Source organism: Vespula vulgaris, chromosome 24 (assembly GCF_905475345.1).
Source record: "Vespula vulgaris chromosome 24, iyVesVulg1.1, whole genome shotgun sequence".
NCBI classification, from domain to species: domain Eukaryota; kingdom Metazoa; phylum Arthropoda; class Insecta; order Hymenoptera; family Vespidae; genus Vespula; species Vespula vulgaris.
In genome coordinates this window covers 1,330,001-1,345,257 of record NC_066609.1, presented here as the reverse complement: position 1 = coordinate 1,345,257, position 15,257 = coordinate 1,330,001, and the positions used below count along the sequence as shown (strand labels likewise).

The 15,257-nt window shown below is 27.5% G+C and overlaps 5 protein-coding genes across 6 annotated transcripts in view; 2 read left to right on the top strand and 3 right to left on the bottom strand.

Moving 5' to 3' along the window:
• Window positions 1-33: 33 nt before the first annotated feature.
• On the bottom strand, window positions 34-1,306 carry LOC127072159 (dynein light chain Tctex-type 1). Its single transcript, XM_051012388.1, has 3 exons — window positions 894-1,306; window positions 558-723; window positions 34-478 (listed from the first exon to the last, which is right to left on the bottom strand). The coding sequence occupies exons 1-3, from the start codon at window positions 912-914 to the stop codon at window positions 330-332; spliced, it is 336 nt and encodes a 111-aa protein (XP_050868345.1). The 5' UTR covers window positions 915-1,306; the 3' UTR covers window positions 34-329.
• Window positions 1,307-1,429: 123 nt separating this feature from the next.
• On the top strand, window positions 1,430-2,508 carry LOC127072153 (distal membrane-arm assembly complex protein 2). Its single transcript, XM_051012382.1, has one exon. The coding sequence runs from the start codon at window positions 1,650-1,652 to the stop codon at window positions 2,499-2,501; it is 852 nt and encodes a 283-aa protein (XP_050868339.1). The 5' UTR covers window positions 1,430-1,649; the 3' UTR covers window positions 2,502-2,508.
• Window positions 2,499-3,245, bottom strand: LOC127072155 (U11/U12 small nuclear ribonucleoprotein 25 kDa protein). The gene is made up of 2 exons (XM_051012384.1): window positions 2,949-3,245; window positions 2,499-2,847 (listed from the first exon to the last, which is right to left on the bottom strand). The coding sequence occupies exons 1-2, from the start codon at window positions 3,243-3,245 to the stop codon at window positions 2,584-2,586; spliced, it is 561 nt and encodes a 186-aa protein (XP_050868341.1). The 3' UTR covers window positions 2,499-2,583.
• Window positions 3,246-3,511: 266 nt separating this feature from the next.
• Window positions 3,512-10,718, top strand: LOC127072151 (uncharacterized). 2 transcript variants are annotated; one of them, XM_051012380.1, is made up of 5 exons: window positions 6,609-7,209; window positions 8,491-8,713; window positions 9,032-9,212; window positions 9,542-9,852; window positions 10,231-10,718. In XM_051012380.1, exons 1-5 carry the CDS (start codon window positions 6,907-6,909, stop codon window positions 10,257-10,259), a joined length of 1,047 nt encoding a protein of 348 aa, XP_050868337.1. In that variant the 5' UTR covers window positions 6,609-6,906; the 3' UTR covers window positions 10,260-10,718. The 2 variants fall into 2 exon arrangements, 1 of the variants encoding a protein (XP_050868337.1); XR_007785320.1 differs by lacking the exons at window positions 6,609-7,209; window positions 8,491-8,713 and adding an exon at window positions 3,512-3,627.
• Window positions 3,668-15,257, bottom strand: part of LOC127072150 (cytochrome P450 4c3-like) — a 17,233-nt gene continuing 5,643 nt past the window's right edge. Inside the window, exons 2-8 of the mRNA XM_051012379.1 lie at window positions 12,391-12,588; window positions 10,468-10,650; window positions 6,519-6,588; window positions 5,969-6,095; window positions 5,567-5,803; window positions 4,820-4,982; window positions 3,668-4,582 (exon numbers count right to left, since the gene is read on the bottom strand). Of these exons, the coding sequence (XP_050868336.1) occupies window positions 4,242-4,582; window positions 4,820-4,982; window positions 5,567-5,803; window positions 5,969-6,095; window positions 6,519-6,588; window positions 10,468-10,650; window positions 12,391-12,588 (1,319 nt within the window). The 3' untranslated portion in view covers window positions 3,668-4,241. The remainder of the gene's footprint in view (window positions 4,583-4,819; window positions 4,983-5,566; window positions 5,804-5,968; window positions 6,096-6,518; window positions 6,589-10,467; window positions 10,651-12,390; window positions 12,589-15,257) is intronic.

Below are 15,257 nucleotides of genomic sequence, written 5' to 3'. Positions count from 1 at the left end.
TAATAATTAAATATATATAATTTTTTTAATTCTTGCAATCTACATGTGTTCATCACAAGTAAATGTATATTTATAATAAAGCATTCTAATGTACAGGAATATTACTTTCAAGATCTTTTACTTAGTATTTAAATATTTCCTTATATTTGACTTAAAAATTATGAGTAAAGAATAAAAAAAGAAAAAAAAGAAAAAAAAAAGAAGAGAAAAAAGGAAAAATTTGTGCAGATATTTGCAGCTGCATATGTATACCTTAATTTTTGTTTTAATATTACTATATTTATTACTTAATCATGAAATATATAGATTATTTGGAAAGTTATCCTTCATTATATCCCTAAACCAAATACAGAAACGATACAATACATAGTCTTGTTTTCCCAACGTACGGTACAGCTTCCGTCGGTTGCGTTATCCCAAAAGCACGAGCTCGCTGTATGTAATCCAGCTCCATTTTTTTGCATGATTGTACAAGTAACTAATAATTGCAAGAACGACGTTAATAAATATGAAATAAAATTTGTCAATTGATCAAGAGATATCATTAATATACAAACCAATATATTTATATGGTTTTTGTAACCTGGTAAGATTTCCTAGACAAGCTTCAACGACGTTCGATGTCCATTGATTAACTTTATTATGCTGATAAGCATTTCCACCGATAGATACTTCTATAGCTTCTTTAATAATTTTGCTTACAGTATCAACCACAAATTGAGTCTGAATGAACAAGAATGATTAATATCACATTCAAATATAAATCTATTTCTAAATTATAGATTCATAATGTAATTTCATATTTTTGAGTATACGACAAAAATATATAGAAACTTTTTACGAATGATATCGTAATTCTTTTGTTTTTTTCTTTGCAGAAAACAATTACTAACCTCTTCTTGCATATCCTCCATGATGACGAATTATTAAGGAAATAATTTTTTATCCCTTAAATTATGTTACTCCACAATGTAGATGTATAAATGAATAAATCCTTGACAACTCACAGGCGTGACACTTTCATACGTCAAAATATTTTTGTAAAATAACTGCACTGGGATATTTAATCAAAAATTGACACAAGTAACAGAAGTAGTACATTTTATATCTATTTGCTTATAATCTATTTGCTTTTTTTTTACATATACGAAAAGAAAAAAAGAAGAAAGTTTATAATACAAATCTCGAACAAATTCGATAGCTCTATTTCCTTTACATTTATGGTACGTTCATATTTAGTGCATATAGAATATAGTACGAGAAGCAGCTGATGCCGCCATATTTATTTCTTATATTATGTCGATAAAAAGAACATTTTAATTATGACAGAAATTTTGAGGTTCGAAATGTAAAGCTATTGTTTGAATAAGTTAAATTCTATCGCGTGTATGACATTTTGTAAAAGAATAAAAATATAAAAATTTATTCTATACAATACAGGGATTTGATTGGTTCTTACGATAAAATTCAACCAATCAGTTTAAAGCAATATACGAAGTTTAAACATCGAAAATATTTACAACCTATTTAAGTTCAATATGCTCAAAGTAACCAAAGTTACATTAAGTTCAAAGAACAATCAAGAATATTAGTAAAACAAATATTAAAAAGACTAATTTCTGTTGTTGGCAACATATTTGACCTTCGATATGTTGTTACTGCATTTCGTCAATAAATTGATATTTGACGAATTAACCAAAACCAGTCATGTGGTTAGAGTGAAAAATTTACAATATTTTAGCACTGGAAATAAATTAATGGAACGTATACCACGTAATATAAAGGATTGTTCAAGATTTATAGTTCATAGAAATCGTATAAGCTCGGAAGATAAAGAGCCTAAAGCTGTAAGCGATACCAGTTTCTCTTGGTTTAAAGCAGAAGCTCCGCCACCTCAAACTTTTTCTATAGGTAATATTAAATCTTGGTGGGAATATAATAAAAGATTATTGTTTGCTAAACAACAAGAATTTAATTTCAAGAGAGCTAGCACTTTGGGTAGTAACATAGCTGCTGCCTATTTCGTTATTGAATGGAGCGGAAAAGTAAAGTTTAAAAACTCTAATTGGTTAGAAGCCACAAAGGATAAACCTGTTCGTTTACCAAATTCATATAAACCAAATTATATAATTATTGGAATAGATGCTAGTAATACGTTAATATGTTACGAAGGACTTAAAAATATGAATTCGCTTCATTATTTAAAATGGCTTAGTTTTAAAGGCTGTGAATATATTGACGACTGGTGCATAGACAAAATATCTGCACAATATCCGTCGTTAGAGTATTTAGATATTTCTGATTGTAAAAATGTAACTGAGAGAGCATTAGAAGCAATATACAAATTATATAATCTCAAAACATTAATAGTGACAAATCATCAGAAATCTGCAACATTTGAATTGACATGTCTTATGTTAGAAGAATGTAATACAAATTTACAATGCAAGATTTTTAATTCAAGGTATTCAAATAATAAATCCCAAGAAAAGAATAAATAATTTCAAAGATTAATGATTTAATTGTATAAATATAATGTGTGTATATAATCATGTCCTGTAATATGTAGAAATCATATCCTGATCATGCATTTTTTATGATATTTCTTAATTTATTTTTTTCTCTATACTTCTTAACATAATGTAATTCAGCTTTATTGGTGATACCGTACGTTTTTAAATTTTCGTTATCGTTTAAGAGTTGTACATTGTCGAAACATAAGTTATACTTTTTCCAAACATGTCTCCAACTTATTTTCTTCTTAATATTATCTCTTTTGAAACATAAGTTTGTATGTCTCTTGATGGCTCTTTTTAAATCAAGCACTGTAGTTGTATGAGTAGGTACCTATATTTAAATAAATAAAAGTTTTTATAGATATATGAAGTATTTAATTATATTTGATCAAAGTAAAATGATACAAATATATTAAATAAAAAATATATTACCACGATGGAAAGTTTCGGCAGCTCTCCACGATATAGAAATAATGTTATCGCTTGTCCCTGAGCCACGGCGATTTGTGCTTTAATTTCTTCTACCGTGACGTTTGAAGGTAATCCACAGAGAAAAGGATCGCTTTCGATTAAATTATCAATAGCTTCTTTAGTCAATTTAACCAATTCCTGATGATCCAAATCTGACTTTGTATTCTCATCAGAAACAATTTTTTCTTTCTTTTCAGATGTCCTACCGTCCAATTTATCAATATTGGAGGAAATATTTTGTTCTTTGATATCGTCCATATTTTCGTTTATGTTTTATTTATTAAAATTGCACGTTTCTATCGTTGCAATTATGTTTGACAATAATTATCTACATATGAATTATACACCTATAAAAACTACTGCAGCTATGCACGCAACAGGAGTTAAAATCGATCGATAAAACAGGATCAACAAATATTATTTCTTCGAGCGTCCAAATATTTATAGTTTTGTGATATGTAGTAGGTAACTAAGTAAGAAAACATCATTAGCGCCATCTGTAATACTAGAGACGAATTTGGAAGTTTTCAAGAATGGAACGCTTGCGCCGTCTATGTCACGTGACTAAATTATAAGTAGAGATTATTATGGAACTAAACGTGGAGAGGATCACATCAAATTAGAGAAATCAAAGACAATTGTAAGTAAAATAACTTTCTTATTAAAAATAATATTTTATTCATGCTATATATATATAATATATATATATATCATTCAAACACATTAAGATTACATTAACAAAGTTATAACAATATCATCACGTCGTAATTTTTTAACGCCAATTATATAGCATGTAATCTTAAAAGATTATATATACATATATATATATATATATCCTTTGTATATTTAATATTACAAAAATACATATTCTCCATATTTTATTTTTTCTTTTTCTTTCTGTTTGTTTCTTCATACTAAGATATCACACGTTAGCTTTTCGATACAATTGACAAAGTTACAATTCGTACGCGATAATTATCGTATAGAATCGATAAATCTATTACGATCGATTTATAATTTAATTATAGCTTAACATAACCTACAATCTATAATATCTATAAAACTATTTTAAACAAATTCTGTTTAAACAAAACGATATACAAGGATGCAAATATGCAATTATACATACACACACTCATATATATATATATATATATATATATGTATATATGTATATATACATAGATATTATAGGACGTCCATTTTGATAATGGTAAAAAAAAAAAAAAAAAAAGAAAAAAATTATATTTGAAATCATCGCGTTCTCGGTGTAATTTTTAATGGTATTCCACCTTTATTAACAAGAACTAATTCGGATATAAGACGAAGTTTGTCTTCGGTTATTAAAGATGTAATATGGTAAGACTTTAATATCGATAAGGTGAATACTTTAACAACTACTGTCGCGAATTTCCAACCTATACAATTGCGTGATCCCGCGCTGAAAGGTATAAATGTGTACGACGGTAATTTAGGGCTACTTGGTAAAAATCTTTCGGGTTTAAAAACGTCTGGTTCGGGAAAATAGCGAACGTCTCGATGTAACAAATAAGAGTTTATTAGGACCGTCGAACCAACTGGAATATTATGTCCCACTAAACGAAGAAAAAAAAGAAACTATTTTTTACAAAAGATCACAAAAACTAAAATCTAATATCTTAATAAAAGTATGTTATTTTATGCAAAAGAAATAAAATCTTTCTATGAAACTATATTTTTAGAAAACGATAGATAGAAATCATTTTTTGTTTTCTTTCTTATAAAATTCATAAAAAAGAATTTAGAATTTAATTAATGTGCGTGTGTGTATTAATGATATTGAATATACTCACGTATTTTAATGGGACTATAAATTTGTCTACCGATTAATGGAACCACTGGATAGAGACGCCATGATTCTTTGATACAAGCGTCCAATAGATTTAATTTGTTTAACATTTCTAACGTTATTTCTTTGTCACCGACTATCTCGTCGTATTCGTCTAATATTTGTTCCTAAAAATTCAAACGTAAATCAATAATTGATATTATTAATAATCATATAAAGTTTCATTATCAATATCAATATTATTATACATTGAAAAAAAAATTTATTAATTAATCGCATACACATTATTAATTATTTCTATATTTTTATTTGAATTCAATTCGATTTATTGAAGAACGTATGTTAATTCAATAATAATAATAATAATAATAATAATAATAATAATAATAATAATAATAATAATAATAATAATAATAATAATAATAATAATAATAAATATTCGAGTTCGTCGATTATTAAATCAAATTTTTCCTCTCTTGATTGATTGATTGATTTATTTTTTTTTTATTTGAAAAAATGCAAACAAAAATGTTCAATATAGATTATATTATATACATTATATTATTATACTCGTATATTATTAAATTAATGAACATATCGATTGTTAAATCGTATCGTTCGAGTTCTGATGATAATTTATATTTATTATAAGTCAGTTTTAAATGAAAGAATTTTCTCTTCCTTTTTTTGTTTTTTTTTTTTTAAACCGTCTATAAAAAAAAAAGAAATTAAAGTTTAAATTGATACTGACCTGATATTCGGGTCGTCTTCCCAAAGCGTACAATATCCAGGATATACTGGTAGCTGTTGTATCATGACCAGCAAACATAAACGTATTGACCTCATCGCGAATATTAGTATCGGTCAAAATCGTACCATTTTTTGATATTTCTAATAACAAATCTAATAAAGCACGATGTTTCTTTATTGATTTATTAGAATCGTCATTTTGTTGGTTTATCCATTCTTGTTTTCTTTCGGCGATGACCTGAATTGAAATGAATGTTTTAGGATCTACTCAACGATTTGGATCTTTAATTTATCTTAAATGTTTGATTTATCGATGAATTAAATATTTAAATATTAACAAAGAATACGCAAACACATGTATATGTATATATGTATGTCTTTATATATTGATTTATGTATTTACCTTATCAACAAAAGTATGAATTACTTTAAGAGCATGATCGTGTTCTCTTCCTAATTTTGTTAATCTGAATATCAAGTTGAATGATGTCCAAACGTTTGTAAATCTGTACTGCATGATTTGTGACATTCTAAAATAGATTGAGAACTTTTTATTATTATTCTTTTTTTTTTTTGTATTGTATAAATAAGAAAAATTATTATTAAACGTTATAATAATAATAATAATTATTATTATTATTAAATTAAATATTAAATTAAATAAAATTATTATATCGATATTATATTGATATAAATAATAGTGATTATTATTATTATTTCATTATATTATTCAACATATTAATTTTATATATTATACTATTAGTAATAATAATAATAATCAACAGTAATAATTTGTTTAGTATATTAACAATAACTGTAAAATTATTATTAATCATCGTCATCATCATTATGATTATTATTATTATTATTATTGTTATTATTGTTATTATTGTGAAAAAAAATTAAAAAAAAAAAAAAAAAGAAAAAAAAAAGAAAAAAGATCATACGCTTACCTATTCACAGCCAAAACGTATTCATTAAACACGTTAGTTTGTGCGTTAATATGGTAACCCATAGCACTGTCTATAAAAAAAAAAAAAGAAAAAGAAAAGGTAAATAAATTTCTAAACGATAAAATCCACAAAGTGAAATTAATGAAATTAGTATACGTACAGATGGCGCGATCTAATCGATTAGAGATTCTCATTTATCCGATTAAATATAAATTTTTCTATTGGCATTTACAAAACGTTTAATGAGCTTAAAGGTTAAATAATAAATATATATATATATATATATAAAAAAAAAAAGGAAAAATTTTCTCTTTGAGATAATATTTCAAAATTTGTCGTTTGCCAGTCCGTTCGCAATTGAACGAATTTAATCTATGTCAATCTCGAAATGGCTACCTTTTTCACAACTAATTCAAATTTATGGGATTTCGAATCGGTGGATTTACGATTAGGACGATTTGAAAGTAGACCGTTCAATGGTGGACAAGCAACGTCCTCGAATAAATTTAAAGGTGAAATAAGTGTCATTGAAAAATCGAAAAATAACAATCAGTCTAATCGTCAAGTTGATAAGAAAATATTGTCGACGAGGAAAAAGGGTATGAATTCTTTTTTAAATAAACCATCGTCTCCAATGATCTCGATGAAAGGTTTCAAGAATGTTTCGAACAACAAGGACAATTCTTGCAGAGTATGAATCTCCATATTTTGTTCTTCGATTTCCTTTTCTTTTTTATTTATTTATTTATTTATTTATTTATTATTATTATTTTTCTTATAAATGATATCATTCCTCTCATCTTGTACAATAAGTTTTTTAAAGGTGAGCCGATAGTGATATTATAAAAATTTTTTTCTCTTTAATTTTAAAAGAGCTAAGCTCCGAATTAGATAATAAAAAAATATATATACGTATATATTATAAAAATTATTATATATATATATATATATATATATATATATATATATATATCAGCTCAAAATGTTACGAAGAAAAAAGTATAATAGTTTTTTTTTTAAATCGCATTAAATACTTCCGGCTCGCCTACGTAAATTTTGGCCCACGTAAATTGTAATCATTTCTATATTTCTGAATTGTAGTCGGTTAATCATTTCTTCTTTTTTATTTGTATTTTTTATTTTTTTTTTATTTTTTTCAAGATAAAAATATCGTCTCGATTCCGATCAAAGAAGAAATATCAGGAACGAAGTTTCATCCACGAAAAAACTCTTGTACTCGTGCGAAGTATGAGAAAGTGATATTTTTCTTTTTTTCTTTTTCGATCGATCGATCGATCGATTGATTTATTTATTTATTTATTTATCAATTTCTTCTTTTTCTTTTCTTTGCTTCTTATATATAGAACTTGAATCTACATTTATTCGCGATAATCATTCAACGATTATCAGATCGATCATATTAATTAATTTTTTTCATTCACTTTTCCTTTTTCTCTCTTTTTTCTTTTTTCGTCAACAATTGGAACTCACTTTTTCTTTTCTTTTCATCTTTTCTTATTTTCGTACGTCGAAATAATTCAATGTCCCTTTAATTGAATAAAATAAAATAACGATAACTATTTTATTTAATTCATTCATCCAATTTATTTATTTATTTTTTTTTTTTTTAATTACGTACGACCGCAGCTCATAGTTCTTCTACGTTGCACAGATCATTCTACATCATCGATCGATCTCGATCCTAAAGCGATAATATTCATTATCTTTTTTGTTTTCTCATTTCTTTCAACGATTTGAACTCGTATAATTTTTTTTTTATTTTTATTTCTGTTTATTTTCTTTCTTTCTTTCTTTCTTTCTTTTTTTTTTTTTTTTATCGCCATAATAATTATTGACCGAGTCGAACGAGCAAGTCGTAGATATTTATGTCATTAGCATATTGTTTTCTTTTTTCTTTCCTTTTCTTTTTTTTTTTACGATCGTAACTCATATTCTTTATTGCAATAACCAGGTAAAAACGTCGGCGTTACTCTACGAGATAACAGATCGTATAAATCAATTGGCACAACCGCGCATACGATCGAATGTTTACGATTTAACTGAAAATCGTGCAAGTGTTAATAAAATTCCAAAGGCAACGCCAAGAATTCTCGAACTTTCAAAACCAAAAACAATTTATAAGCCACCATCTAAATTATTTCATTATGTTGCACCGGCTGCTTTATCGGCAATTCGTTAGTATATACACACACAAACACACATATACATATATTCATATACAATGAACGTGAGAGAGAGAGAGAGAGAGATAGCTTCTTTTTCTATTTTAATTTTTTTATTTCTTTAATTATTATTATTATTATTACTGTTATTATTAATATTATCGTATAATACATCTACATACATACTCACAGTCACACTCATACACATACATGTATATATATATATAATTATTTTTTTTATTTATACACCAAATCCGTTTACTTTCTACGCAAACAAAAAAGAATTGCCTTTTAATCTTGTGAATAATCCATTATATAACTAATATTTAGCCACCGATCGTATAATAGAATTATCGAGACCGAAGAAAAATCAAAAGAAGACATTTATGAGAAAGAGAAAATTAATTTATGCCCCATGTAATTCGAGGATATTGTATTTGGCACGTGCAAAAAGTTCGAAATGCGATATCGATGATTTTGGAAGAACGTCGTCGAGACATAGAAAATTCAGGTAATGATAATATCTCGCGTGAACGGTATAGAATAAAAAAACAAAACGATACGAAAGAAAAAAAGATAATTAAATAACGAAAATAAAAGAAATAAGATGCCCGTGAGAAAACAAACAAAAAAAAAAAGAAAAAAAGAAAATCATCGAAGTTCGTATTAGAAAATAAAAAAAGAATAAACGATTATATAATAATAATAATTTTAATGATAATCATAATTATATAATAATTATAATTATGAATAATTTAATGTAATGATAATTATAATAATTAGATAAATATAATATGACAATAATTATTAATAATAATTAAAGAAATAAACAAATATTAGGATGGAAAAAGAAAAATTGAAGAAGAAGCAAGGCTTGAGAAAATGTACGAAGGAACTTATTTATAATGCGAATCGTTTGAATAAGAACGTAAGATGGGAAAGGATGAGGAAAAAGAGGAAGAGAAAAGAAAAAAGATGTAGGAGAGGTTTTGCTAAACAGGATCCAAGATCTTCAAACTCGAATAGAACGGTCATTTCTATCAACCAGGATTATGATCCCACTGTAATTATACCGAGGAAAAGCAAATCAAAGAAGAGGAAACAAAAAGACAAAATGAAAGCAAAGAAGAAAGGAAACTCTCTTAATGTAGGTTTAAAAAAGGCTTAATAAATCCTTCCGAAAGGTATAGGATTCATTTTATCAATGAATTTTACGATTGAGTAAAAAGAAAAAAGAAAAAGGTAGTGGAAGGAGTTTCGTTAAATTATTTATTTTCGATTATTTCATTATATAACAATTATTTTATCATAATAATATTATCTTGTTACGGTAAATAATTATTATTATAATAATATTATAATGTATTATTATATAATAATTATAATTATAAATTATATCAATAATAATATAAATAATATCAATAATATTAAATAATATTATAATAATAATAATTATTATTATTATATTTATTATTATTTATTATATTTATTATTAATTATTATTAATTATTATTATTATCATTAGGTAGGGTTAAAGAGAAATGTGGGATTTTTCTAATAATTAAATAAAAAAGAAAAAAGGGAAAAGAAGAAGTAGAAGAAGAAGAAAAAAGAGATATAACGAAAGAACGAGAATATATAGGAAAAAAAAAAGAGAGAAAAGAAAAAGAAGAAGAGGAAGAATAAAACGAAAAAGAAAATAAAAACATGAAGATGGCGAGGACGATGGTAAATGTTGAAAGTTCAAACGACAAATGAGGACTTACCACAAATCACGTCTAGCATAGCTCGTTTTGCATATGGAACGATGTCGAAGCTCTTGCCAATCTCTTTTTCGAGACAGCTGATCATAATTTTAACCTCATTCGTAGCGCTATTGAAATATTCCTCAAGGAGGCCACTGTGAAAGGTCGGTGTTAGTAACTTCCTACTATGATACCAAACATCGCCTGAAAATAAAAAATAAAAAAAAAATATATATATATACATGTATCGAAAATAAAAATCTAAACGAAATTTGTATTAAATTAACGATTCGTTTTATTTTATGAAATGTTTCTATACTATGCAAATATATTTGTCATCTTTCTCTCTCTCTCTCTCTCTCTTTCTTTCTCTTTCTCTCTTTCTCTATTTCTTTTTCTATCTCTCTCTCTCTCTCTCTCTGTCTTTCTCTTTTTTTTTCTCTCTCTCTCTATCATATATGTCTTCATCGATATCGTCATCACGATCGTTTTTTAAATAAGATTAAAAATTCCTAGATGATCTCAAAAAAAAAAAAAAAAGAAAAGAAAAAAAATTATCTATTGTTACAGCTCTCAAATGATTTTACTGATGCAACAATCTTTTTTAGTAGTAGTCTTGTAGTTTTACGATTAAAGAAGTAATGATAATAGTAACAACAAATGCGCGTTATAAATGTTTCCGAATGACATAAAAACGAGGAAAAGAAACAAAAGAAAAAAGAAAAGAAAAAGAACGGAAAATACAATCGATTATTATTTTCTAAATAAAAGAAAGAAAAAAGAAATGAAATAATAAGGGTAAGAAATCTTGAAGAGAAAGAAGAATGGCCATTAATATAATCTACGAGAATTAAAAAAAAAAAAAAAGAGAGAAAAGAAAGAAAAAAAAAGAAAAGAAGGAAATTATTGGGCCTGGCTAAGAATTTTTGAAATACATAGTCTAAATTTGCAATCTCGTCTTGAAATAATAATACAACGACGTTTTGTCCAATCAACGAAATTAAAAAAAAATAAGATTCTCTCTCTTTCTCTGTCTGTCTCTTTTTCTTTCCGGTTAGCTTAAACAAATCTAAACCTAAGCGAAGTTAGCTCGAAATTTCTTTCTTGAATGAAAAAATTCGAAATTTTGTCATTCTTTTACGTTATGACCTCGGTATGACCTTGTATTATTTATTGTATATTTATTTGTATTTATTATTAATACATCGTCGATAGATTTCAAACGATTTATTTTCGTTTGAAAGAAACTTGTCGCCTCGAGCGTACATCGACGATTTCTTTTTAGAAAGCTCTCGAACGATTCGACGTCTAATAAGAAACAAAAAAAAAAAGAAGAAAGAAAGAAAGAAAGAAAGAAAGAAAGAAAGAAAAAAAAACAGAAAAAATAAAGAAAAAGAAAAGAAAAAGAAAGACGAAGAAAATAAAATTAAACAAAAAAGAAGAAGAAAAAAAAAACAAACAGGAAAAAAAGAAGAATAAGAATATACAGAAAAAGAAACAGAAACCAGACACTAACCGAAAAAGGATCCTCGCGATTTTTCTACGTTGAAATTCCATTCGAAAGGAAACCGGTATTATAAAAGATGAATATAATATATAGTAGATAAAAAGGTCAACTATGTTTGATGTAACCTTTCCACGTTTCCTGATTTTTTTATCTAATTTTTTCTTTCTTTTTTTTTCTTAATTTTTTTGTTATCTGTTTTTTTTTTTCAAAATTTTTTCCGCCATTTTTTTTTAAATGAGTTTTTTTTTCTCTTTCTCTATCTCTCTCTCTCTCTCTCTCTCTCTCTCTCTTTTTTACCTTTCCTTTCTTTTTTTTTTGTTTCCTTGGATCGATTCGAAAGGAACGTTGTAAAATAAAAATCAAAATTAAAATAAAAGAAATATATACATATAAAAAAGTGAAAAAAAAGGAAAGAAATATTCGAATTTCAGGCTTACCGTTACTGGTGATCAGTCCATTACCAAGCCATGGATTTAGGTAGTTGTAATCAAAGCTTTTATTAATATGAACGCTGCTACTTAGTAAAGGCTGGACAGTTTCAACTTTGTAAAGAAAGATGAAAGGACGTATCCCGACCCAAACTAAAAATATATCACCGAATCGTTGACTCCATTTGACCAGATTGTTAAAGAATTCTGTAAATTAATAAACAAGAAAGATCATTTAAGCGTTTCAAAAATTCACAAGACAAAAAAGAAAAGATAGGGAGAATTTGATAAGAAATAATCAATTAAAAAATAATATATCTAAAGCGAGCGAAAGAGCATCGATTACATTTTTTTGTTTTCGTTTTTTCAATCGAAATAGAACTAACACTTTCAAAAAATATATATATACACACACGTATGTACATACATATAATGTAAAAACATTGCTATACTTTCTTTTAATTTCACGATACTTAAACACACGCGCGCGCGCACACACACATACAGAGAAATATGCGTGTATGTACGTATTCTATGCAAATATTGGCAAATTTTTCCAAATTTAAATATTCCAAAATTCGAGATAGAATTTTTAACATCTGATAAGAACATCGAATTATTAAATACATATCACTTTTAATACAATCTCACATCTCGATATTAATAATAAATTCGAGACATAATATAAACATATAATACTCCATTACGATCATTCAATATCACTTAACAAATTAATTAAACTTTTATTAAAAGTATAACGAAATATAGGTCAGCTAGTCTAAGGAGTTTTAATTGTCCTGATTCAAGGAAGGAAAAAATTTCTGGGGATAATTCGTGGTTTGTTGTTTGTCAAGTCTTTGATGACGGCCATTGACCTTTCTCTCTCTCTCTCTCTCTCTCTCTCTCTCTCTCTCTCTCTCTCTCTCTCTCTTACTCGTGGCATATAAGTAGGGCTTTTGCAGCTACATACATACATAAATACATACATACATACATACATACATACATACATACATACATACATACATACATACATAAATACATACATACATACATACATACATACATACATACATACATACATACATACATACATATATACATATATCGAAGCAAATAATCAACGCTATTATCGTTAGCTTCTAGGCCTCTTCGTTGCTCGCTTCGTTGCAAATATGAGAGAAAGAGAAAGATATAGATAGAGATAGAGAGAAAGAGAGAGAGAGAGAGAGAAAGAGAAAAAGAAAAAGAAAGAAAGAGGGATGAGAGTGGGAGAAGGAAAGGAAAAAGGGTAGGAGGGGAAGAGAACGGTGGACGGTGCACGTGCAGCATGTTGCTTGCGTTGGTAAAAGGAGTGCTAAAGTCTGATGGCGCACTGACCGGACGTTGACCGTAAAAATGGGCAAGGCACGTGTATTTGCACCGAGGACGACGAGTTGCAGGCACCTCTATAACAGACGAGGAAGATGAGAAGGAGGAGAAAGAAGACTGAGACCTTGGAAGTGCAATAATAATGGCGACGACTACAAAGATGACTACGACGACTATCGAGGACGATTACGAAAAGAAAAAGGATGATCAGAAGGAAGATGTAAACAACAAATGTCCTTTTCTCAAAAATATCCGTTCGAATAAGTATCCTTGAAAGGTTATTTTTCTCAATAACTTTCGATTCGTTTCGAAACGAATAACAAAGTAATCCATTGGAACCATCCCCCTTTTCTCCAACCCCACCCACCCTCTATAAGTGAATATTTAACTCTTCCAAGAGAGAGAGAGAGAGAGAGAGAGAGAGAAAAAGGTTTGGTTTTCTTTTTATTTTTTTTGTTTTTTGCTCCTCATTTTCTCGTTCTACTTTAGCAATCTTCACATTCACGAACAAGTAGTACAGAGATTTTTTTTTTTTTTTTTTTACAGAGATTTAAATCGATAGGATCATTTAATTTCGATCGATTGGAAATTAGATCGATGGAATAAAATCGAATCTTTCGATTATCGATAATAAAAAGTTGTATACATATACGTATATTGTTCGATCGTATGACGTATTATATTTTCGATCATTTCGTTATCGTCGTGTATCAATGATGTCGTCGTACGCGACAAATTTTATCGAAAGTTAAAAGTGAAATATTTTCTTTCTCTCTCTCTCTCTCTTTTTTTTCTATTTTTATCACTTCCTATCTCCCGGTTTTACAGTCGGTCTTCACGTGGGTTATGTGTTATAGTTTTTTAATTTTTTTTCTCTTTCTTCTTCTCCTCCTTCTTCATCATCATCTTCTTCTTCTTCTTCTTTATTTATTTACTCGGAATCTAATGTCAAAGTTGAAACGTTGCGATTAAGTTCAACAGAATGATTTTTAAACTGCCCACATACATACATACATACATACATACATACATATATACATACATGTGTGTATGTAGATAAATGTATGTATCAATTTGTTGACATAGTTAAATGCAAGAGTGTGAAAGCAGGGTAGTCGAAAGTTCGGGCGTGAACCTTTTTAGGTAGTCTCATGGGGGCCATACGTGTTTTTACTACCATAATGTATGATATATAGTACAGTCGTGTGCCTCGCTTTGGGCTCGCCGAAATCTTCGAGCAGTCTGACTCGTTTTGTGTTTGTTCCACTTCCATCCATCGGACTTCCATCCGTTCTATCTTTCTTTCTCTTTCTCTCTTTCTTTTTCTCTCTCTTTTAATCATTTTGTTTATCCTTCTCTCTCTCTCTCTCTCTCTCTCTCTCTCTCTCTCTCTCTCTCTGTCTTTCTCTCTTTCTTTACGTATTCATTATATCACTCATCGATATTTTTCAAACGATATAGATGTATTAACATAGATCGACGTATGCAAATGAAGTATCTATGTA